At 37.4% G+C, this 27,246-nt stretch overlaps 1 protein-coding gene across 1 annotated transcript; it reads left to right on the forward strand.

Annotated features, from left to right (window-relative positions):
* The first annotated feature begins 15,348 nt into the window (after positions 1-15,348).
* On the forward strand, positions 15,349-17,573 carry LOC108680827 (protein amalgam-like). Its single transcript, XM_018169741.2, has 3 exons — positions 15,349-15,385; positions 17,100-17,258; positions 17,401-17,573. The coding sequence occupies exons 1-3, from the start codon at positions 15,349-15,351 to the stop codon at positions 17,571-17,573; spliced, it is 369 nt and encodes a 122-aa protein (XP_018025230.2).
* The last annotated feature ends 9,673 nt before the right edge of the window (positions 17,574-27,246 follow it).

Raw genomic sequence — 27,246 nt, forward strand, 5'->3', positions numbered from 1 at the left:
TATATTCGCGAATGTTTTTGCTAACGAAAGTGAAAACTAATTACTAATGTCGTCGCCATTATGATTCAATTTAATGAATGAAATACAAATTATTTCCCTTGACTTCCGGGCAAAATTTCGTGTTTTCCTCATTGGAAGTTTCAATATACGAGTAATTGTTTGTTAATGAATAACATCCCTACTGCACAGAAAACACATCCATGATGCATCGAGCGGGACTAGCAAGAAAAACTTCATGTTTGGTTGTTCATTAGAAGCAGTGTCGGCCATATTGCGAACGTGAGGTTCTTTTGAAGTCTTCATTTAGAGCTCTCTCCCCTCAGCGCGTTTCACGCTTGGAGCGTCCGACGCTGCCTCTCACGCACGACACGCTGGCCCTCGCAACTCAGTGGAACACACACTCGCTTGCCGGCCGTTCTACCAATGGGTGTCTGTCTCATAAATTGCGGCAGAATAAACTGCATAAGCTCCCCCAGCAGTCATATTTTGTGCATTTCTTGCCTAGGCAGAAGTCTCACAAACTACTCAATGGCCGGACTTTCACCTATGTTAAAATTCCGCTATACTTGAACTTGATGTTGGGTACTTACCTTCGGATAATTAGATCTCAATAATTATTGTATCAGCTCCTTCGACTGTTTTTGCATACCTTTTTCCGCTTTTATAATTTCAATTATATGATTGAGTTTCCTGCCTCCTTCTTTCAAAAGTGCTCTCCATTTTTAACGATAAAATTCTAAAATAATGTTAGTGATTTAAACGTGGACATGTAAAGTAAAAGATAACCTCCTGCAGGAGACATGATGATGATGTTATCTTTTAACGCAGGAGGTGTAAGAAATAATCTCTTGACCTCGGTTTAAGGTAGTCTTTTATTGAATAGGGAGTTAAATATCGATTTTCTAATGCTTCTCATACTCTTAAGTTAATCATTCATTTTCATCACATCGTAAAAAATATAGCAATGGAACATAGGCTTTCGTTGCATTATTTGTCCAAACGATTGCCATATATTAACTTGCTTTCAAGATCCATAAGCAAGCAATTGAATCAAAATAAGATTACCTCTTCCATTTATTTCCTGATAAGCTCTCGCAAGCTTAATATGAAAAAGCTTTAGTTGGTGGAGCTCGAGGCGCGCAGTTTTGCAGGTTAATGAGACGGTCGGCCGTCTCATGAGCAGCTTTAGAGAACAGAATCTTTCATATCTCATTATGGGGCGGTTATACGCAAGACACTTGCCGTAAGCCAAACGTCCACGCGGAATCACGTTATTTTATTTCAAACTTTTCAAACACACGTGGAATTATAAAATTTTAATGTCAGTTGAGTTTTTACCTTCAAACAAGGCAAATTTTACCTGGACCTCGTTCTTCCGTGTCAAACATTATTCTATCGAACTTTTCGTACTTTTCATAAGCAAACAATGAAAAAAAAAGATAGCGTAATAATTTGTGTGGTATTTAACATGGTTTTTATTAATTTACTCTTAATTTCAATTCTCTGTCTGTTGTTATATTAACTAATGCAGACAGAGCAGAGAGCAGTGAGTGACAGAGAGCTCATTTTCTCGCCAACGAAAACGTGAAGTCACGGACGGACAGACGGACGGACAGACGGACGGACAGACGGACGGACAGACGGACATGGCGAGCACAATAGTGCATTTTTTCCATAAATTAGAAAATGCGCTAAAAATCCTCATTTAAAACGTTTCATTCTAGGATATTCAGTATAGTAATAAAAAAACTAAATCAAAGAGTGGAAGATTATTTTAATGATCAATGAAAATTAATTACCAATTACTATCTGTGGGTAACTAATTGTTTAAAAAAATATTGATTGTCAGTTTGTCGCACGTGTTGGAGTAGACAACGCATGAGAACAGGAAAGATTAAATAGGATTGAGGAAATTTCGCGGCAAAAGAAAAACTTCCATACGCAACAGAAGACACATTTAACAATTGTCGCTTGCGCAGTGTCTGCTTTAGAGCATGGATCTGCAGACTTCTTTAAGTTCTCATTTGGCGAATGCTTCCCTTAATGCAATCAGTTGGGTGAGGGCAAAAATCAATCCAGCGCCGGCCTCCGAGATTGCTTCAGTTGAGCCACTTGCCTCCAAATCAAATTTTTGACAAAGCTCCTCAAGATGAGGCGGCCATTTTTTCCTCGTAAAAACCCCTGGAGTGGGATTAGCTTGAGGCGCACTCTTTTTCACACAATCGTACAAAGATTGAACTTCTTCTTGACGCTAAAATTTATTCAAGATTAAACACTAACTTAAAAACCCATTATGATTGCAAACTTAATGTGTTCATTTACATGAGCAGTATTCCGTCATGAAACAGGGACGCGTTTGTGAAAATTTTACTTGACTGACAATTCGGGTAAAGATTTCGTAACTTATCAAAATCTAGTCATTACACTTTGCGATCTTAAAACTTTGTTAAACATAAAACAACTGTACAGTGTACACTTACATATGACGTCTTATCCAAGGTTCTTCTGATTGTCTTTATAGACTTCAATCTAGACACACTTCACTATTGATGAGTAAGTTAAAACTTGATGATAATAATTTGTAAGAATTTATCTTCTCTAATTTCAATAAGGAGACTTGAATTGATGTCCTAATTTTCTTTTAGCAACATATAGTATTCATGGACAATTTTAAACTACAGTGAATTTTTACTGAATAAATTTTGCAGAACCATTCAATGGTACCGGACTGTTCCTGAAACACGAAACGCACAGTGGAATATTAAACTTATTCCAATTCAGTACATGAAAGCTTTTATTCCAAATTTTCCAATATTGTGGTAAATAAATGCTGAAATTAAATAATTTCCAGTAATTCATATTTCCAATGCTCGCATTACTTTACAGTTTCTAGAATGGTCCCTTTTGGAGAAGTAAATCCTGATATTCCGTTACCTGAGCCAAGCATTTCTCAGTATAATTTCAAATGCATACGCGTTACAAGTTTACTACAACTCAAGTACTGCCAGGTTAACTTCCAACTCGTTTTTCTTCCAGAATATTCCCTTGGTGGTTTGCGCTTGCTCAAACAAGTGAAGCTAATCCCCCTCTCCCTCCAGTTGGCGGAGGGAACGGCATTGCGATGTACAGTGCCAGTTTGTGGTCTTGTTTAAGGCTTTTTGCGCTACCGACATCGTCATAATTCGAGACCTTCAAGTCCCATTGTTTTTACGTCACTTTTGAAGACGAGAGACGCTCTACCGAGCGAGAGTAAGATGAACGAGTGTGTTCTTGGGGCAACGTGGCTTGTCTTTTTAAAGTCACTCTGAAGAAACTCCGTACCTGTTCGTAAAATAATTGAAAATCGAAATTATTATATAGAGTCTGAGATTATTTTTTGTGAGCATTATTAAGTGATTATTAAGGAATAAATTATTTAGATTTGACTCTTAACTTTATTCGAATTCGAAACTGAAAGAAAGGTTTTCGCAATATATCGCTTCGCCTTCGATGGACGACATGTAATATATATTCGTGTGATAAAATTTAAGTAAAATAAATAAAGTTTCGCTGTTCAGTCAATGATTTTGCAGTCTCTGCCATGACAATAGCGATAATGATTTATCCGCATTGACAAACATGAATTTCATGATATCTCTAGACTGGCGACTCATTTATTATCCAGACTTCAAACTAATTGTACCAAATTCTATTAAACCTAATAAACAAACAACAGTACCTGTGATATCATTTTCAGCTCGCCAACGTGATTTTATGAGTGTTTTATTGTGTTAATGTGGTTAGAAACAGAGGGATGAGTATGTCTCTACAGTTTTCCGTCTTGTTCTTACGCCAGTTAAACTTTTACTGTATTATAAGAACCATTCGTTGCATGAATGCGCTGTGCAGCAGGCTACTTGCAACAAGCAAATTAAGTGTAACTCCATGAATCCTAATTATTTTTTAAAGGACAGAGTCCAATTCAGATAGCTTAATCCTCTAAGTTAAATTTCTTGAGGAGTTCTAACAGTTTGCACAATGTGGAACCACGCAGCAACAGTCTTGGCCGTTGCAGCGTTGCTTAATTAAAGTAAAGCAGAGGCAGTCCACTCACGTCCCGGTGCCAAGCCCTTTGAGAAATGACCGGCCCATGTTGCAAAAACCTGCACGCCTATCTCCTGTTAAATGGACAATTTTTGACGAGAACCCATGAGTGCAAGTACTATAGCTTCAAACCAATAGAATTGCAACGGTAGCTCATCCAATGGGTTCATTTCCTTCTCATGATGAAAGAACGTTTACAGCTGACTGTTGAGAAGATATAAATAACAGCAGGGAAATAGATGACTTTGATCATTTTAATGAGATTTGAAAAAATTGGATTAATTTGACTTCTAATACAGTAGAGTGTTATGAGTAACAAACACAAGGATAATTTTCACATGTAAAAACCTGAAAATTTTTAAATGCAGTATAACGGGACACATTTTAATGTTGGTCCAATTTAGAAATTAGGATTGGTTACCTACAATCCTTATTAGCGCCTGTTTTAGTGCTTAACAGCTCCACTGTGGCGCGTTACACTTCTCGTGAATTTGCCATCGGCATCGTGTCGTACACTTGTATTCATTTCGTCAGCACGGCGCTGAAAGAACCAAATGCATCTTTGTCCGAGTCTATAAAACGAATGCGACACTCTGAAGAGCAGCGGAGCAAACTCAATGCTGGCCATCTTTGCGAGTCGCGCGATGCTACATGTACGAGTTTCACAGTGGATTTTTTTCTGCTAGCTCTGAGTTTTCTGAAAGCCGTCTAGGAAAAGGAATAAGTGGGACTGACAGGGTCTCTGATACAAGTTTTGGAGGTGTCATTGAAGGAGTGCATTGCTAAGTGCCTTCCAGGGCCACTTCCGAGTGCGTGCGGAAATAAAAACTTGTGCAATGTTTTCCTTGAATTTTAAGTTCGAGTTAAATCAATGAACCAGGTAGATCCATACCTTTAATGGGAGCATTATAAATGGTGGTAATATATTAAATATAAGGACCCTGATGATACTTACCTGATTTTCGATTGCGAGCGTGTATACTGTTGAAGTTTCTCGTTGGTCAGTTAGAACGCGTCGCATAGAGCTTCTCGTTCATTTATGTTATGCATGTTTAAAAGTTTGATCAATCGTTTGACGCGTGACTGACGATGCGCGGCGTCTAGCACCATGAGCTCTGGTCACGCCTCATATCTACCATTCTTTATTTGTATAGAAATCATTCCTTATGAAGCACGTGATTCGGTAAAATATCCAAATAACGATTAGTTAATCATGTGAATTTACCTTATCATACTAAGGACGCTTATTTTCAGAAAAAAATATAGGTAATCGATATTCTGCAGGAGTCAAGAAATCCCGGAACGTTCATGCCCACAGCCTCATCATTTGCCGCGGTGCAATGAAGCGGGTCTGCTGATGCGCAGAGTCAATTTGCCTGCGTCGGTGCGGCTTGATGAGAAGGACGCAGTTTTAGTGTTCGTGTGCACACACTGGCTGGGGCAGAGCATTGTATCTACGAGGGCTTTGCTCTGCAAGCTCTAATCAGGAGCCTCATCTGTTCCAGATTTGACTTCTGGTTCAGGGGCGGCGTTGGCTCGCCAATCATGCGGTGCACCTCCAGACTTTTTGGTCTCTCTAAAGCGAATCTGAGAAGCTATGTCTCTCAAATATAATCATTGCATTACAATTGATTAAGTTTGAAAATCTTCATCCTGGAATATCATGAAGTTAGTAATTTTATCCATAAAAGATCCAGAACAAATTTTCAGGTTTTTCTGAAAAAATATTTAATAAAACATTGTGTTAGTTAACATTATTGAATACATGTTATACAAGACTTTAGCCATACTCGGTGACTTTAATGAATAAAACGAATAAGTAGGAACCTTTTTCAAAAGAAATTTTAAGTCGAATATGAAATAATTTGTACGTGCACAAAATAAATTTCATAAAACTCCAATACATCCATTCATTTCTACTTTTCTTCTATGGTCTGTATCTTTATTTTATTCAAGCTTAGCAAATTACAATATGAGCGACTTATATTAGTTCCTCTTTGTCTGTGCATTTCAACTGAAACGTGTGCATGGCTCTAGTTAAAACTAAATATGAGGGAGTCCTCCCACTAAAACCAGAAGTTGGCAGTTCTGCTTGAACTGCCCAGTATGAAAAATTCACAATTTCATCGAACTGAAGCTTACGAATTGGTCGACGCCCAAATGTCCTATACGTTGTCAATACTAACAATTTTGAGGGGGGAAAGTTTGAGCATTCACTCCAAAAAGTCGCGACGTGATGAAAAAGCTGAATCAACCCCACCGCTCCTCTAATACTACGTTGAGCAAGCCGAACAAAAATTTATGTTTTTTCCCCTTGTGGGGATATTGCATACGTGGAACTAATTATTTCCTTCAGCACAGCTCTATTTATAGCAAATAATCCGCACAAATAGCTGCAGCAAATCATGTTACGTTTTAATGATAACAATTTCTAATGTAATTTCACCGGCTCCATCCACGATAATTTCGAATGGTTTCCATTAACACCCTGATTTTTTAACAAACTTATAACCACTACAGCCTAGTCAAATTTGGTGGTACCGAGCAGCGCTGGTTCGGCGCTGATTAGAACCTATCCAGAAGTGCAGGGTGAGGCACTGATTAGAACCCTTCAAGCAGCGCGGGGATCTGATTAGAACCCGTCAAGCAGCGCAGGGCACTGATTAGAACCCGTCAAGCAGCGCAGGGCTCTGATTAGAACCCGTCAAGCAGCGCAGGGTGGGGCACTGATTAGTACCCGTCAAGCAGCGCAGGGCACTGATTAGTACCCGTCAAGCAGCGCAGGGCACTGATTAGAACCCGTCAAGCAGCGCAGGGCACTGATTAGAACCCGTCAAGCAGCGCAGGGCTCTGATTAGAACCCGTCAAGCAGCGCAGGGTGGGGCACTGATTAGTACCCGTCAAGCAGCGCAGGGCACTGATTAGAACCCGTCAAGCAGCGCAGGGCACTGATTAGAACCCGTCAAGCAGCGCAGGGCACTGATTAGAACCCGTCAAGCAGCGCAGGACACTGATTAGAACCCATCAAGCAGCGCGTGGCTCTGATTAGAACCCGTCAAACAGCGCAAGGCACTGATTAAAACCCGTCAAGCAGCGCAGGACTCTGATTAGAACCCGTCAAGCAGCGCAGGGCTCTGATTAGAACCCGTCAAGCAGCGCAGGGCACTGATTAGAACCCGTCAAGCAGCGCAGGGCTCTGATTAGAACCCGTCAAGCAGCGCAGGGCTCTGATTAGAACCCGTCAAGCAGCGCAGGGCTCTGATTAGAACCCGTCAAGCAGCGCGGGATGGAGCACCTATAAACACAGAGCCAGACGAAGCACGGATAAGCGTACGACGTACAACGCCTGAGGAAGCACGGATAAGCGTACGACGTACAACGCCTGACGAAGCACGGATATGGGTACAACATACAACGCTAAAGCATCCGGCAGAAATGGACCAGCGGTTACAGTTCGTATGATTTCCCTAGAGGCGCTTGGTCGGTCTTAGACATTGTTTCTTTGCGCTGAAGACTTGCGTGTGACTTTGCCTGATTTTAAGTGATTGTAATGAGATTAAATTTCATAATGCATTGCAGTTCTTTCAAAGCCATCGCTTTTTGATTGTCTTGTGACCAAACAAAATTCACCTGTCACGCCAAGTTAATTAACTGTACGCAAACAGGCAGACCTACACTAATTCGTCAGAGCTGATCGACAAAAACAAGACATGGGTCAAGTTGTAAGCGAGATGAGCACTGCCCACTGAATGCAGATCACTTTATGCAGAACATTCTACGATCATTTACCGATAATTGTATGACTATATTTGGATTTCACACTATTTTAGTGGAATTTCAGAGTATTCGATCACATTTCGATATTGTCTTAGCTTATGGCAAAATTTGCAGCAGTTCGAACTACTTCACAACACAGCTTCGTCGTTCATTATTTATTGAAAAGGCACTTCAAAAGAACGAGATTTTATAATTTACTATGAGACACAAAATACAAAAAGAAATTTTTTTTCTCACGATCAGTATTGCAAATAAAGAGTTTATTTTCAAACAACATGTCTCTGTAATGCGAGCTCCAGCCCTGACAGTCAAGTGTGCCGTATAACTTCCTCCGTCACAGCTTAGATGTTCCACAAGATATGGAGTGACTGCAATGCGTTCCGCCCGAGAAGCAAAATTGAAAGCAATTGAGAAATACGTCGGCCTGAGAAGCCGTCCCGGCGCAATAAAGAGCTAGAGTACATTTTTAACCCCTTTAGATTTCTCAGTTTGTCACATGGGTATTCATAACACCTCACCCCAAATGAAGCTTTTGTTTTTCAGAGATCACGAGCTTTTTTTGTTTAAGAAATTTAATCAGTATTTCAGTACTCAGGCAATCGAAACTTAGGGGCTTAAAATCCCTTGACGAGGTCGTGAAGCAGGACTCGAGTTATTCCAGCGATACAGCAACTGCCACTAAATACGGCATTGCTGGGGCACGGTCTGACAAAGCGGTCAAGTGGCAGGCGCGTCACGTTCTCCGGCAACGAGGAAGTTTAGATAGCGCGCTGCCCAGACCGCTCCATCCTGATGGCTGAGCTCACGTCGCCTCATCTACGGTCATCTAATTAATATTTACGATGACCACGGGTCTAGCCAACTATTCTACTTATTAATGCGCACTTTTTGAGGTACATAATTCTAAAAAATATCTTTAAGTACCCGTTACTAGCGTAGGTATGAAGACACAACAGAGTAAAATCAAAAACAATTCAAATCATTTGTATAAAAGTATTAACTTTGTTCATAAGAGTATAGTTCCAAGTGAAAAAAGTAAAGAGAAAACAGTAACCCTTTTGGTGGCTTCTATCAATGTTTTTGTATATTTTTAATTTGAAGCAGTAGTCTTGGTAAAGGAATGGTGTGCGATGAGACGATAATTTCTACGCCAAATAACTTGTGAAGCTACAAGTGGTAAATGTCTTAAACATTGACATGAAATGTTGACGAATACAATTTCTACGAAAAATACATTAATATTACTTATACCTGAACAGAGGAATTTAAATTAGAAACTTATTGAAATATTAAAAGTAACTACCGTAGAGTTTTGCGAGCATGAGCCTCAGCCAAATTGGGCCTAGTGAAATTTCAGAACAAATTTTAAAGAGCTGAAAAATATAAATGTTCATGTTTCTGAATGAGCATCAAATTTTACGTCAATCAGTACGTTTGACTGGCGTTCACTTCGCATTTAATACTTTATTATACACTGCGCTTCGTAAGCCACGGTCATAAACACACCACACATAAGCAACGTACACATCAACGTTCCTGAAGCTTTAATTAGAAGCAACCTCAACAAGAAGTACAGGGTGAACCAGAATTAAGTAACCCTTTTAATTTGTTAATAAATAAAAAACTAAGAACGTTATGAAGTTGAAACTTGTTTTATTTAAAAGAAGAACATTTTTATGGTAATATTGTATCCTAGTTTATAAATATAATATATTCTAAATGCCCACCACAATTGTTTTGACAAAATAGGGCTCTTCTCTTCATTGCTTTCATAACCTTCATTAGTAATTTCCCGGTATCCGCAAATTTTCGATAAAGAGATTTAATTGTTTTTTTTTTTTGAAGGACTGATTCTTGTTTTGAAATGGATCCTGTAATCACGTTGAACTTCTGTTATTGACATCGTCCTGATGTAGGTTTGCATAATTTTCGTTCTTTCTTCTTTGCTGTAGCGAATCATGATGAAAATTTAAGGCTTGATAATTAAACACAAATTTAGCAAGCTATACAGGATAAAGACGTAAGTATGATGCAATATTACCATAAAAATGTTCTTCTTTTAAATAAAAGAAGTTTCAACTTCATAACGTTCTTAGTTTTTTATTTATTAACAAATTAAAAGGGTTACTTAATTCTGGTTCACCCTGTATTATATGGAGTGTCCTATTCTTCACAGGTGCGACTGGATCTTGCTAAGGTGAGGCCGCCAGAAGAGGTCGCCGGTCTGGAGTTTCCAGTGACGCAACAGCCGTGGAAGGGGAGAGTGGCATCTCAGGTTCTGCTCCTCTGTCACTGGAGCAAACACGAGTAGCCTGCGTTACGATCTTGTTATCTATTTGTAATATAAATGAATGTGCTTGTAAAATATATATGTGCGAGGAAAAATACCCATCATTAGCAAGAAATTACCCATTACTAAGTCCACGAAACGGGCTCTTACAAAATGTTCACTTCGAGAAAGATTTTTTTTAGATGAACACACAAGTTTGTAATTATTCATAACTGTGAATTTTATTTATCGTGCTTCGTGAAATTTATTTATTCATAAATAATTTAAAATCCCTGCACTAAAACTAAATTAAAATCACGACTATGTTATTTCTTCAAAATTTTAATTCGAATACTTCGTACAAAGTATTTAAGTGGAATATGCCTAAATTAATTCATGTTTTATGATCTAGCATGACAGAAGCGACTTAGTGGTACATCACTAACGTAATCTGCACCAATTACATTATGCCCTCAGCAAGTACTGCTGTCAGAGAAACAAAAAAATGATATATAATCTAGTGTTACTAAAGCAGAAACAAGATTATACATGAGTCAATATCACAAAAAGTCCATCGTTCAAATCCACCAAAACGAACTAAATTCGTTAAATTCTCTAAATTTAATCAATATTTAACACATTTGTACATTTTTCTCAAGTTTTCTGCCAGCATTCAAATCTCCTTCGAAATGTAAAATAAATTCGTAAATTGTTAATATTTGATAAAATTGAGATATTTTTACACGAGATAGGGTTCCCCTGTGTAAAATCTATATGTGTTTTCAGTGCTTGTATCATATCGTGGATGCTATTTTATAATGATTTGAACATATTAATAATTAAGGATATATAAGTGCTTACACTATATCATTGTTCATTTCTATGTCATAAATTTCCGCAGAACTTGGCGGTTATTGAGTTCAATCTTACCATTTTTGTTGTTAACATTTTTTCCATGATCAATCAGGTCACATAAACAACATGTTTTACAATTACAATTACAACATGTACAACATGTTTTAATTATGATTCTGGAAAATTAGGTTTCAGGAAATGTTTTTTCCATCCGCATAAAATATTCACACCAATTGTTGCCTTCAACTGTGGCCAGTTATAACATTAAAAGATGCGCCTGTTCCTCATGTCGTTTCCACTTTACTTATATCCAAGTGCAATTCAAGGAAGAACGTCTTCTACTTTTTGAATTGGGATTAGAGTTTCATAATGTACATTTAATCTTGCTTTTATTCGATAATAGTACAAAGATGTAATGATTTAGTTTATACTATATCGATAATTGCCCTTTATCAATTCTATGTTGGTAGTTTTCTCGATGGAAAGAAGTGCTACAGGGAATTTCTCTGCTTCGGCTAATGGTTGACTGAGAATTATTCCAAGTATGCGATTCTCACTTCAAATAATATTTACGCGTTTATACTTTCAAAGCTCAAAAATGTGGTGACCTCCAATATTAAAAAAAATTAGATCAGTACTCACTGCAGTGAGTGACAGAGAGCGCATTTTCTCTTCCGTCCGTGAAGTCATGGACGGACGGACATGACGAGCACAACAGCGCCTTTTTTCCTTAAACGAGAAAATGCGCTACAAACCTGTGCTCTACAAATAGTTTGAAATGAATTATTTAGCCGTTTAATCCAACGGTAGTAATATTAATTGAAATTCTAGGGCAGTTAAAGTTTATCCCACAGCCTTGGAGTTTTCCTAACCATTTAACATCGCGCAGGTATGAAAGCTTTTGATATCGCACAATGTAATTATTAAACTAACTCCGAATTATAATATTTCTTTATTCATTAACTGAACATATTTTGAGCAAAAAAATACAATACAACAGGACTAACAACTTGACCAATTGAGCAGCTTCTATTTCCTCATTCAATTGAATTGTTAATTAATATACATAGTTGATGAAAACTGAAGTGTCGAGTAGATAGTAATAAAGTGAATACGTGTTTAACGAAGCATCTTGTTGTTGCGGCGCTCCTGTGCCTCAGCGCTAGAAAAAGACTCTCGCGAATCAATTAAGTTGAGGATGGTTCAAAAAAAGGCGGTAACCTGAGAGCGGTAATTAGAGAACATTGCTGGAGTCGCGGCGCTCCGTGCTATAAAATGAGGCGCGCTTCCTGAGGGGGCAGCTTCACTGAAGAATAAACTCGGTCACGCCTCTATTGAAATGCGATTATCTTTCCATGCTGTATAAATGTATATTTAAATATACAGACGATGCTGGTCAAACTAAATCTGACAAACATCTCTTTTACGGTAGTAATCGTCACACACATGCTTCAACATTCGACTTAAATGCAGGGTGTCACCATGCAAGACCGAGGATTCTTTGTTTGATAGCAATAACCAAACGTATGAATGAAACGAATATCGTGATTTTAGTCTTTCTCACTTAACTGTAGTGAGTAGGGTGATAAATTTCTCACTGTAACATAACTATGGAGTTTTCTGTTTTCAATTCCATTTCCCTGTTTTTTACGAGCATCTGATGAGAGAGACTGGACTGCAGTTGTTTGGGTTGCAGAACGTTGCCGGCATATACTGTACTTTGATAAGTCTGCTACGGTATGCACGAAATTTTATTCACTTTTTCACTAGATCTCTGATAACTTCGAGCGATTGGGAGATGCTCTTCAATCTCATACATGCAACTTATGAAATACGCGGTAATCATTTCATTTTATAGTTCAAGTTTTTATTTGAAAAAATATCAGTTATTCGATCGCGTATCCACAAAAAATACGTTATTGGGCAATAAAAATAGCTGGCATGAGGCCGTTTTTCAAATTCCACTGCAATGTTCGAAATTTGATGTTTTGGTGGGTGTTACTGTTAGTGTTTTGAAATAAGAATTTGAAATACAGCTGGAGAATTTGAGGTGAACATTTGCTAACAATTTGTTCGATCGTAAGTCCTTACTAAATACTACCTAAGCAACGGTGATTATATCTTGCCAATCGTCACACTTGGCCTCCCGAGCCACGTCGGCTTGACATTAAACAGCATTAACCTATGAGTGTCGAGCCAACATGGTACTTATCGCACACTAAAAGTTACAGTGGTAAATAAAATTTAATACCATAGAGTAGCCTTCAAGTTGCTAACTTAGCAAATATCTTTTTAAAAATATCTTTTTTTTAGCGATCGCTAGATGTTAAGAACCCGTGAATATAACGCTCATGTGATGCTGTTAAACTTCCATTATCTGTTGCTAGCGAATGGTGAATCGTTTGATAAGAATCCCGATACTAAAAATTGAAGATCAAGTTTCAGTTTCCAGATTTCAAGTGACGCGTTCGCACTTTCAGGCGTTATATTTTGTCTGCCGGATTTCGTTTACACGAGAGGTCGGCGTACGATGCTTGTCCGCATAATACTACTTGCATCCTGCTGTCTTGTGACAGGTGAGAAACTAGATTTTTGGTCGAAAATATTAGAAACATGACTTAAATTAATGAAGCACTAGTTGTGGCTACATGCACGGGTATAATAATACAGTTTCATGGCACACATTCGTTGAATGAATATTCAATCGCAATACTGATGAAGAGGAACACGAAAATTATTATTGCAGTCATTGCAATTTATTTTTCTTTTTCCAATCGTATGGAATTCTTCAATGCTGATTTCAAATAGTTTTCCGCGACTATTTTCGGCCTATAAACGCTTCTTTTAAATGTCAGAATTCATTTTCTAGATAGTAATATCTATCTTCGCTAATACAAATAATACCCTCTTTGCTTTATATGCCTTTTCATTGTAAAATATTTTAACAAATATAATCTTTTTAAGACATCACATTCATTATTCTTGGCATCATATTATTATTCTTAATTTTATCGTGTGCAAAACTTGAAAGTAAAATAACAATAAAATGTAGAGCAGCACTTAAATCTATAGAAATGCGAATATGGCAGGCGGAAAATTATAATTAATTGATCAAAAATTATTAAAATATAGAAATAAATGCTAACAGTTAATGCTGCACATTTACTCGATTGGCCATGATGGTGATAGGTGATATAACCAGTTGATAAAAGAATTGATAATTTGCATTACATTCATTGACTTTTTAATTTATTTGGTTGTGATGCACTGTTACTTTTAAAAATTATTAAAGAATGAGATGGTGCTACAAGAAAATTTCTATGATAAATATGATCAATCTATATAGTGTGATCAGTCCCTTTACTTTACACTGAATTATGGCGTATATGAGACTCACCGAAGAAAAAATAGTTTTTAACCGGCTATTTATATTATTTGATTAATTTATTTCTTCATTTGAAGCATTTGCTTTCATGATGACGTATTTCTCGAGAATGCCCGCCAACAAAAGATAATCCCTTACCTAAATTTCAAATCAGTCAGAGGATCAATTTCGATATGGGCTCAGCGATGCATTCGCATTTTTCATACATAATTGAAAACCCGTAATAATATTTTTTTCTCTCAAGAAGTTAAATACATCTTGATATTCACGATAAATATTTTTGAGTGAATGGAGAATTCATTCAAGAATGGATATATTCATGGCCCTAAAGAATGTATATCGTCCGGTCCTTCAGGCTCGAGCAGCGTGGCACTGAACGAGCCGCGGTTCGTATCGAAGGCCAGGAACTTAACAGTGGCAGAAGGGCGGCACGCGAGGCTGGACTGCACCGTCGATAATTTGCAGCACTATAAGGTGATTAGCATAAAATAAAATTAGCTTATATTTTTTCAAAATTTAATGAATAATCAAAAATCCAGAAGGTCCCTAATAAATTTCGCTGATGAAACATGCCATTAATTGGAAGAAAACGCGTAAATTTATCGCACACAAACAGAAGAAATTGCCCATCAAGGCAAAGCCATTGAATCAAAGACTCTTAAACAGTAGACGCCATGATATCATAAATAGATTCCGGTACTATCGTACTTTGCGTCGTCTTCTACTATTAGATGGCCTGGATCCACAAAGGCGCTACGAGGCGCGCTGTTTTAGCCACAGGATCTCAGGTCGTCACCAAGAATCCGCGCATTTCAGCCACGAGGGAAGGACAAACTTTTGTGCTGAGCATCGACGGCGTCACCGAGAAGGACGAGGGTGACTACCTTTGCCAGCTCAACACCAAGCCAACCCTCACGCACACTCTGGTTCTTAATGTGGTCGGTGAGTAACAGTCGAATTCTGATGTTCAATGTGCTTGATGAGTAGTAGTGTAATTCTGGTGCTCAATGTGGTCGGTTATTAACAGTTAAATTCTGATGTTCAATGTGGTCGGTGAGTAGCATTTGAATTCTATTGCTCAATGATGTCGGTGAGCAGCAATCGAATTCAGCTGCTCAATGTGCTTGATGAATAGTAGTGTAATTCTGGTCCTCAACGTGGTTGGTGCGAAGCCGTCAAATCCCTTTTGTTCACTTCAGCCCGTGACAACTGTCTACATCGATGAACGGCAGTCCAATCATATTGCTTAATGTGATCGGTAAATGGCAGTCAGTTCAAGGTGTATAAAATTACCGGTGACAGCGATCCAATTCTGGCGCTCATGATGTCGATCAATTCTTGGTGCTCTCTGTGGTCGAATACTAGTGCTCATTGTGGTCGGTATATGGCGGTTCAATCCAAGTGCTCAATGTATGTGCGAACGACGGTCGAATAAAAAATGATACTGCGGCGGGTAAATGTCTGTCAAATCCTTCGTTACCTGTTGCGATAAGAGAGCGGTTAAACGCCAAGCTCAACGTCAATGTCTAAAACACCGGTGCACATACCGCATGAGTTTTGTGCACCAATATTGAGCTGGAAAAAACCATTGTTTCCACATCCAATGACAACAGACAACATCTTCGAATCAAAGCATATGTTAAAAAATATAACTCAGTACTCACTGCAGTGAGTGACAGAGAGCGCATTTTCTCGTCGACGAAAACTTGAGGTCACGGACGGACGGACAGACAGACGGACATGGCGAGCACAATAGGGCATTTTTCCATAAATGAGAAAATGCGCTAAAAAGGACCAACCCTTACTTACAATAATGGGCAATTTTTCATTGTAACAATACAAGTTTCCTAGTGTCAATATCTCCACCAATGCAGTGGTAATTTGCTTTTTAATCTTGAATTTCTTCCTTCTCACCTCATCAAAACTCGTAGCTTATTAACGGCTAGAAAAGCTCAAGCTCCTCATTCACTGCCCGAAGAAATCCCTTCGTTTTCACGTCCGTTAGCCTTCAATCGCTCGAGTTTATCTCAAGCGCCAGTTGCGGCCGCCCGCCTCAAAATCCGCTGCTTGCGTCTTGTGCTGCCTGGAGTTCATTTTTAAAAGGACATTTTCGCAGAGAGACAAAAAATATTTAGAGCGAAATTCTGTGTGTTTATTTGTTTTTGAATGAAATATCTCGGAAATTAATGTTGGAATGAAACAACTTAATAAAGCAAACATGATATTGGTATTCATTAGTGTCTCAAACTCGAGAATATTCGTTCAGAATTTGTCACTTTTAGATTTCGTATTTCGTATTCGTATAGGATTCGTATTTTCAATGAAAAATACCCTCGTTGTGCTCTTGCTTACACGTTAAAAAAATTTCGAGAGTTTCTGATTGCAAATATACGATAAACTAATAAAAATTTGCTTGCTTTTTTTCTATGACAGATACTGTGCTATTGTGGAAAAAACATATAAACCGTCTCCAGGTTTTCATTTCATGTTTTTGCTGTTTATAACATGAAAATCCACTTTTTGTTTGCTTGGTTATTTTTAAGAAAATCCAACTAACCATACAAGGATATAAAAATTTCCCTTTCATCTCTCGTCTTGCGGTGGTATCATTTTTGAAGCGTTTACAGTATGGCTCACGTCTATACGTATAACATTCATGGCAGCAGATTAGGATATCAGAAATATTAAGGTTTCTTTCTACTGCTTCTTGTGCCCATTTTGCATCTGCAGTGCCTCCCGTTATTGTGGACGACGGAAGCAGCCGCGACGTGACCGCCAACGAAGGCCAGGACGTGACGCTGACGTGTGACGCACGCGGTCGTCCTCAGCCGTCCATCCGCTGGGTCAGGGAGGACAGCGCAAAAATCTCCAGCGGAGGCAAAACGGCCGGTGAGACCAAAGATGGCGGCAGGAAGAATATTGCAATTAAAGTATTATTGGAGTGAACTTTGGTATATTTTCTTTATTTTTCCAAAAGTTTATTAATTGGTGATTTTCATCACTCCTTGTTCTGCTCGTGAACTCTTCACAGACGAGTGGGTGGGGCGGGAGCTTCGTCTGGGTCCCCTGCAGCGGAGCTCCGCGGGGGCCTTCCTGTGCATCGCCAGCAACGGCGTCCCGCCCATCGTCAGCAAGCGCGTGCTGCTCAACGTCAACTGTGAGTGTTGCAGCGTCAGCAAGCGCGTGCTGCTCATCGTTTATTAGTAATATCATTAGGTTACATTTCTCCAGCTCACTCAGGATGCGTTTGTTTACTCACACCCCTTCACCACTCCCCATGATCTATTCACTGAATAATTCATGCTTCATCCCCATGACCCACCTCTGCCTCCTCCCCAGTCGCTCCCGTGCTGGATCCCCCCAGCAGCGTGCGCGTGGGCGCCGTGCTGGGGGGCGACGCGCGCTTCTCGTGCAGCTTCTCCGCCCACCCCGCGGCGCGGCTCACGTGGCGCGACGCCGCTGACAGAGTCGTCGCCGAGTCCCCGAGGGTGGCCTTCGTCAACGAGGAACTGCAGGTAAATACAATAATTTAGTTGGATATATGGTGTAATGTCGTACTTATATTTGTGACGGAAGTAAAATTAAACATTGCATTGACAGTTGCTCAGTCTACTAAGGCCGTGGTCAACGAGGAACTGCAGGTAGAGACAATAATTTAGTTGGACATAAGATGTAATATATTACTTATATTTGTGACGGTAGTAAAATTAAACAGTGCACTGACAGTTGTTCATTCAATTAAGGCCGTTGTAAACGCGAAACTTCAGATAAGAACATAAATTAACATTTAAGTAATTTTCGATAATTAACATTTGTCATTATATTAATAAGTCTCATTCTTCTGCTGGACTTTAATCTTTCTTAAAGTATACCATCCCGTTTCTTTGACAGTCATGATCCACCAACTCGGAGCGGCACTTGATATTCACAATACGGGACCTGGTTCCATCCAATATATTTATAAATAAATATGCTCACTAAAAATATGCTCAAAATAAATTGATATGTATAAAATAAATATGTATATAAATAAATATTATGAATTTAAGAATAAGTTATTTAGTTAGATGTTGGAAGTTATTTAGGATTATCTATATCAGTTAAATATATAGTTATCGGGCTTATTCTAGTTAGTTATATTTAATAATAAGTTATTAGTCAGATATGTGTATTTAAGAATATAAGATTGTGGATATAAAACTTTTTTGCACCCGATGCTGACATAAGAAGCCATATATTCAAAAGTTTTTATTAAGAAAGGCATTGATCTACTGATTTCGTACTTCATGAATAATAAACTACTATTTTAACACGTTGAAAAAAAACTTTCCATGTAGTTTGATCTGGCCAATAATCACTTTGGATCTCGTGCAATGTCATCGATCAACATAAAATTAAACATTTTCCATTCCAACGCTGAATTAGCTTGCGTATTTCAATATTATTTTTTCTCCTTCATAAGAAATCCGTGGGAAGTTTTCCAGGTCACTCTCCCTCGAAGGCATCCACATAAAGCCCTGCATTAAAAGTTTCATCCACTCTCAGAAAACCTCAAACGTGTTATTGAAATCTGCTTCTTGGGCTGCTCCGATATTTCAACAAATGTCAACACCTCAATAATTTGTTAATGCAAGCTCTATAAAAATTTTTGACCCCGATACGTCTACGAAGTTGTTAAAAAACCTTCAACCCGATGAAGGGAGGTTGTTACTTGGCATAATACTAATGCCCGCATCAGACGCTTATGTGTAAACACCAATGTATGCATGAATGCTCACGTACATATCTCGTATAGGTTTGATAAATTATAGTTGCTAAACTTGGCATCTGACCTGTTGTTAGCCCATTTCAAGTTACCCCGTAGTTCCACAAAATTCAATTGGATGATAGTTCCAGTGAATAGTTTTAGTTTGTTTAACAAATGCAGATAAAGGTAATTTTAACATAATATTTGATCTGAATATCATAATTTCCTGATTTAAGCTAGATTCCAATTCTTGAGTACGCAATGTAAATTAAATGAAGCAGAGACCATGGAATAATTAATTAGGAATATTACCATCGACTTACCAGTGTATTTACTCTCTGGAATGTACGATGAAAACATGGTTGTTGTAATGCAACAACCATGGTGGTCCTCGCTTAAATCGTTGATTAAAAGTAGAAGAAACCCTTTTAATTTTAGCTTGGATCATGACCATGGGCTCATCAAAATGCCTACTCGCCTTATTGTATTGATGTATATTGTGCCGTTGGTTTAGCCGCTGCGGTGGCGCAGCTCGCTGCTCCTGCGCGCCGTCACGAGCGCAGACTTCGGAGGCTTCAAGTGCGAGGCGCGCAACGCCAGGGGCAGCGATGCGCTCTCCTTCACGCTCTTCGGTGAGCATATCCGAGTTGTCGCTTGATGATAGAAATGAAATTAAAAGCGAATAAAAATATTCATTGTTTCACAATTCATATTCTATCATTTATTGTTGTTATGAATCGTTTTCGCAATAATCTCCACCATTCTATGCCCAACAACGCAGAAATTCACACAACTACGACTCCAAAAGCTACAACTACAACAACAACTCGGTGGACAACCACGTCCCTAACTTCCTTTTGGGTCTCTGCCACCCCTCCACCCTCGTTCGTACCTTGGTGGGAAGTCACCTCACCACCGCTGAGTTAGTAAATTTTATCTATTCGGACAATTACTCTTGCTACAAACGGTTTCTAATCTAGGTTATAAAAATAAAATGATGATCTTTGTAATGGACAGGAATAATGTTAATTTTCATTTATTACTTTTTTAATAAACTTAATTTATTCTTTTTGGCAGTAATATCGAATAATATTGAAACGATACTTAATTAACGATTGAAACGAACAAATTACAAATTATTTGCCTCATAATTTCACGATGTTCTCTTGGCGTGCAGCGACTCCCTCTTCTTCCACGGCAGGCCGCGAGGATGCGTCGCCCGAGCCTCATAAGCGCACGAGACACGTTACTTTTGGTGAGTTTTGTTGGGCAGCTAGTCTAAATGTAGTTGATAATTTAATATATTTTAATGATAATTTAATAATATTTCAATAAGAGTGATGCAGCGAGAAGTTTACAGATGCCATTCGATGACACTAGAAGCAGTGGAAACGCTTGCATGTGTCAATTTTTTTTCTCTAAGCTTGATATAATTAACATCAAAATAATAAAGAAATTAAAGTGAATAAGTAGATATTATTATTAATTTTAAAACAAATTATCAAATTTGTATTCAGCTGACAAGCATGAAAACATTGACATTTTTTGTAATTTTAACATCTAGGTCAACAATTTTCAAGTTTATTGAATATTTATTTCCACAATCGTATTAGTCATCGATTAAATATTTCGTCAGAGCATTATTTAAAAATTTAACCTGTACAATTTTTCATTTGCAGGTACTCCATTTTTCTCGACGTCTGCAGCAAGCAGGCGGGTCGGTGTGTCACTTCTAGTTATTACAGTCACGTGTGTCAGGATAGTATCAAGCGCGTATAATACTAATGGAAAGAGTAGCAGTAATTGAAAGGGTAATTATAGCAAATTTGTGCATCTTACACCAATAGTCTACATTTTAAAGGAAAATTTATTCTATTTAATTTATTTTAGAGGAAAATTAACGCTCACAGTTTCTGCATAGTTTTTCCAAACTCTTCTTCAGAAAGTAATTGAAAACCCTCTATCTTGCTCAAGGTATGAATGATTAAACTTCTTATGACAAGTGACGGTATTCATTTATTTTATCTTTTAAAAGTCTTGTGTTGCTTCAGTGTTGGAAATATGGATATTTCTATGCGGCTATATCTTGTGAACGACGTACTGAAATTGATAGACGCTGGTAGCGCAGTTCAATCACAGGACGTTCGTTGACCATGCAGTGCAGGATTATTTTAAGTGCAATAGAGCCGCACTCAAATGTATCGGAATGACTGAATGTTTGGTAGCCTATGCACCAAAACGCCTGCTGGCACTACTCAGTCACTAATGAGAGTATATAGTGACTTCGAAAAATAATTTGAGCTCTAATCTTCATAGGAGATCAAAAATTATTACCGAGCATTCAAATTTCCTTCATAGAATATCGAATCATTTTTGCAAGTGCTCAAGGTTCTAAGAAAACATACTAGCAAATTATCGTATAAACTTATAACTAAGGTTTACGTTTCGGCAAATTTCAAGTGATTGTACGTTTAACAAGAGCTATAGAGTTAAAATAAAGTGTAACGCATGCAAAAGTATTAATGTTCAGATTTTTCTCGGTTATTAACAAGTGACTATGTCTTTTAGCAATGCACCTATATCAGCAATAGTAAAGAATTTCTATAATAGTATTGAAGAGATTAGTTGAATACTGATTAGTTGATTAGTTAATTTGTTTAAGACACATTACTAAACTAGAAACTTTCTTTCCATCGTTGACTAAGTAACTCCCTAGAATTAGCTCCTTATGCTCCTTAGGAATCAATTAGTGCTCAGTCTTTGGCTCACAGTTTCAACTTCTCTGAAGTACCATGAGCTTACACGTGGTGATAAGCGTTTATTTCGATCATGGAATAAATTAGAGTCAGTATGAAAACTCAGGCAATGATACATGCAAATAGTGAGATAAAGCTTTTACAGGCAATATAATTCCATAGATAAATTAGAATCATAAACTTTATGAATAGCTTATCATGACCTTTTCGTTTTATTTTCCTTTTTTGTTTGTTATTTATTGAGAGGATATCCAAGGGAATGTATTTTTGCTAGTTTATATTTTCTTGGGCATCAATAAAACATTTTGTGAAAGTCCATATATTATTTTATTTTCACTTATGGTCTCATCTAAAAGTTAATGTTCGACAGAACAATGTTTAGCGGAACATTTCCACGAAAGAAATTCATTCAACAAAATTTATACCTACACGATTCCGGCTATTCTTATTGAAGGTGACAAATAGTTGGATCAACATCAGAAAATTCGTCGAATAGATATATTAAAAATATTAAAACTTCCTGTATGTATACATATACAGAGTTCTGAAATAATAAAAAATATTACTCAGTACTCACTGCAGTGAATGACAGAGGTCACGTCTCGTCGACGAAAACTTGAGGTCACGGACGGACGGACAGACGGATAGACAGACGGACATGGCGAGCACAATAGTGCATTTTTCCCACAAATGAGAAAATGCGCTAAAAACTATAAAGAAATTACTGGAATCATCTCTTTGAAAAACTAATTTGCCACAGCATAATAATTGATAAGTTGAATCAGTTTTACCTGATACAAATGACATTTGCCAAAAAGTTACCATAAGTTTTCATTTCTCGCAAAAATGTTCTTGAATTTGAAGAAGTATTTTGACAGTTTCGCGCTGTCTTACGTTTCTAACCAAAGGTAATTGGAAAATATACAAACAAATTGGAAGTAGGAGGCAAAACCAAATTGAATTATGCCAGCGAAAGTTTTTGTAAAAAAATATTGAATATTTTTGTAAAGAAAAATTATGTTTATAGAATTTATGTCGTTGGCTCTTTTGAGAGCGGCTGTTGAATCAATTATTCGGGTGGCGAGGAATGACTTGAGAAGCTTTCTCTTCACCTCGCAACATGAAAAATGCAAAGGCAATCTCGAGGCTCAGCAAAATGTGGACGATTCGGTAAAAGAGGAGCTTTATTTGCTCGCGCGGCTTCATGGAGCCCTCTGACTGCGCTGCCTGCGAGGGCGGGGGACGTTACTTCTGTTGCTGCACTAGAAACCAGATGAGCGAGCTATGCAGTCATGTAGGCATAGAAGCCAGTAAAAAATAATATAATATAATATAATATGATATAATATAATATAATATAATAAAATAAAATATAATATAATATAATATAATATAATATAATATAATATAATATAATATAATACGAGAACCATAGGAATCAACAAAACTTTCACTTGCTTCAATAAATATAATGGATTTATATGAGTGAGTGTTGCAGTTTTTGCGATTAGTAATTATTAAATTAATTTTCGAATATTTAATCATTTTATTACCACCCTAACATCTAAAACCCACTTCCACTTGAAAAATCCTTACTAAACTTCAAGAATTGTTACTATCTCGTTAAAGCTACCGAAATCGGTCCTTATACAATTTACCTTAAAAATTCTATGGTTTTAGAAAAACTGTACACACAATATGATTTACATATTCAAATATTGCCGAATAAACTGTTTATTTTTGTTGAAAATTTGTGTCACCAATAAAATTTTCATTCAACAGCTTTCGCAAGAATTGGAAAAATTACATTTATACAATCTGCGAAATCGACCCAACAAGCCGTTATGAACCCGATATTACCAACCAACCACTACCTGTAACCATGTTTCCCAATCAACTCATACCTCCTGACCTCTGATCTAATTCATTTAAACGCTAAAGCCTGAATGTTGGGCACATGGGATTGATACTCACACTATGATCAAATTATTCAGTCACTCATGCACACAAATGAAGCTGTACCAAGACTGACACCAAAGATTACCATACCAAATGCGAGACGCCCTACGACGGAGCGGATTTGTGAGAAGAACGCGTGTAGCAAGATCTGACCTACATAAATGGCCGTTCAAAGTCTGTGCATGGAATATGAGAACGCTAAGAGAATCTGTCAGCTTCATAGGAGTCAAAAATGTATATTCATCTTGTGAGACAATGGAAGAGCAATCTTTAATTTGGATTAGCCATCTCCCGGCATTAAATCTGCCAGATATTTTCAAGAAGTGAAGGCATAACTTAGAATTTATTAAGACATTTAATGAACATTGTTAATTAGATTCATGCTAAGAATGATCAACTATTTGAAATGTAATTAGATTTTTATAAATTTATATCGAACAAGATTTCCACTCCAAACGAGATGAATGAGATAAAATAATATATTATCAAATATTTTAAAATCACCGGTCAGGGCAAGCAGGCTTTCACGCTTCATCGCCATTATGTTTGCACTATGGACTGGCAGGGTAAACATAAACAAAGTTTGAGCCTAACAAAGTGTGTCTACTCACGTTAATAATAAACGTCCACTAATTTCATCGAACACTTGTGAGTGAAGCAAGCACCGAATAGCCGACTGATGAAGGCTGAAGTTCTGATAATTCGGAAAATGTATTTATAAACGACGAGTAAAAGTTCATTCCGCTTAATTAAACTTAGTAGCGTCGAAAGTGACTAGTGGTGGTCCATTCATCGAATCGTAAAATAGGTAACATTAAAACTTTATTTTACGTGTTGAGAATATTTATTTTCAATTAGTTTAAAATTAATTGGGACACTGTTTCCCAGCGAAAGAGGTTACCATTGCTATAGCCAGAAAGATGAAGTGCGATCTGATTGGTTGAATCAAATTTTGGTTGGAAAACCGTCTAAATTTCAAGCGTATTCCTCACAAACTCCCGTTTGGCTCTGAAACAACTCTTGACATAAGCTTGTTTTTGCCGATCGCTTGCCGCCCTGATCGTTTGTGTGTTTTACAGACAATCAGCCAAAAATCAGCGTACCAACCTCTGCTCAAATATTTGCCAGAACTGCGTAACCTCGGCGTTAGGGAACAGCGTCTGAGAGTAGACTCAGATTTTACAACGAGTACGGTCGAGCAGGATAGGGATCTGACAAACATAAGACTGGGAAGGCAACATGAGGTGACACTGTAAACTTGTTTATGCTGAGGAAAGACTTTTGTTAGAGATGCACTCTTAATGGTAGTTCTTGAACCCTTAGAAATGAAATACTTGTTATTGGTATAACAAAATGTATATTTGAATTATTGAGCCACAATAAAAGCTCAGCGAAGTAGAATTTTTTTTATAATTAGTTTAATTTTATAGAATGAGTTTTTTGCTAATTCCGAACCAATTCTGAACTATAATTGAGTACCAATTCCCACATCCAATATGAAATATGCATCAAAAGATAAAACATTTTGATGGGAGCTGAAGAACAGTACGGGTATTTTACCCAAAATTTGTTACTGTAATTGACTCAGCGGTAAAAATACATTGTTTCTTTTCTTATTTTTTTTTCATAAAAATAAGTCATTCTTTTCATTTTTTTTCAAAACATTCTTTCTCTTCTTTTCATGCTTTATAAATAAAATTGAAAGCAGCGATTTTGACTCGAGCTCTTTCTCATCAATCTCATAAACGAAAATTAACTCTATAAAAACCCAGAAAATCTTTGTGATCGAAAATGCGTAGATATAAAATGTCTAACGACCTCATAATGGAATGCAAAAAGGTGGCCCATAGCTACGAATGCCAAGAAAATGCTGGAAATTTTTCTTTTTCAGTGTAGCTTTGAAACGTGTTCTCAGTGAGAGCCTGGAGCGCTAACTCCACGGCAAGTCAGGTTCGCGAGCTGAGGTTCCTAATGGCATAACAAATTATTCAGGCTCTTATATGCCTACGGCTGCACTGCTGGGAGCCGTGGCTTGCAGATCAAATGGACTTCGCGTAATCAGAGTTTGCGGCACATCACTCATTATTCAATATTACTCCTTTTCCTAAGCACTTAGCAAGAAACAGAATACCTAATAAGGATTTCGTTTTCTTATTTTGAATTATTGTAACTTAATTTACACTTCAAAGAAAATCGCGGGTGATTTCAAATTTTCTCCTTCCCCTTTTGATTCAAAGATTCAGAGTTTATTTGAATTGTCGGCTGATCAGAAGGTGTAAATTAAAGCAGTAGGAGATTGCCATAATGCCATATTGAGCATAAATCTACATTTTTACATGCATTTCATGTCACTCTGTTTTTGCAACATTTCTATTTAGATAGCTTCTCATATATATGAGGAAAGTGAATTTTGAGACTGATTTCCGTAGACATTCCGCGACAAGAACTGATTTACTGGCACCTAAAATTGACTTTTGTTGCTTGATTCGAAAAACGATTCATTTATTTTTTCCTGAAGTTATCTATCATATCCAATTGAATAACTAAACTCAAATTAAGTACATCGTGAAGTCGAATTAAGCTGTTAACGCAAAACTGCCGTGTGAAAAATTAATTTACTTAGTTTATTTATTTAACTAAGTTCTCAAATTTAATTTAAGGTTCAAATTTCATCTTTTGAATATTATTGCTACTTCATAGTCTATGATGAATTTTTCATTAAATGAATGAGTTATTTAAAATTATGAATTAAGTTCATCGCTAAGTCAATTACATCAGTACCTACCATTGATTTATCAAAGCAATTCTACTAGATAATGCAAGGCAAGATCTTCAGTGTATCGCTTCATTCAGAGCCAAGCGCTAGCTAGCTAGATAATAAATACATTGAAGTATCATTTCTGCACTCGACTGTCATTAATAATTATAATTCATAATATGCCGTCCTATGGCAAAACCAAATTTTATGACAAATGCCCCACGTGAGCGAAAATCGGGAGCCTCGAAGAAATAAAGTTGAATAATAAGGAAAAGGGCTGAGCCATTGTCATCAAGAACTAGCATTAACCATAGCTGTTTTGCTTAAAAAACAGAGATGCTGGACCCATTGCGCATTCAGTATCTTTAGCATTCAATCGATGAAGCAAGTCGATCGCAGCACGTCACTTAGTGACCTCCATGGAAACCTTCAATCTACATAATACTGAAATAGACACTGCATTCATCAAATCCTAATATTAACTCTATTTTATGTATATAGTTTATTAATTATCTTAAATTTAGTTTATTTTACCATAACGTTATTAATATGAATGTAACCTTCCAAATGAACAAGAACTCCAGCACTTGTCGTCATGACGCTCCATGGTGCGACGAGTACACATTTGTCGGGAGACGTGCGCTGCGGCATCCGATC

Source organism: Hyalella azteca, unplaced genomic scaffold (assembly GCF_000764305.2).
Source record: "Hyalella azteca isolate HAZT.00-mixed unplaced genomic scaffold, Hazt_2.0.2 contig10761, whole genome shotgun sequence".
NCBI classification, from domain to species: Eukaryota; Metazoa; Arthropoda; class Malacostraca; order Amphipoda; family Hyalellidae; genus Hyalella; species Hyalella azteca.

Excerpts from the sequence above, each read along its gene's own strand:
- LOC108680827 (XM_018169741.2), top strand. The coding sequence starts at position 15,349 with ATGAGTAGTAGTGTAATTCTGGTGCTCAATGTGGTCG. Across the intron at positions 15,386-17,099 it reads TCTGGTGCTCAATGTGGTCG|TGCCTCCCGTTATTGTGGAC; the intron begins GTTATTAACAGT and ends TTGCATCTGCAG. Across the intron at positions 17,259-17,400 it reads CAGCGGAGGCAAAACGGCCG|ACGAGTGGGTGGGGCGGGAG; the intron begins GTGAGACCAAAG and ends AACTCTTCACAG.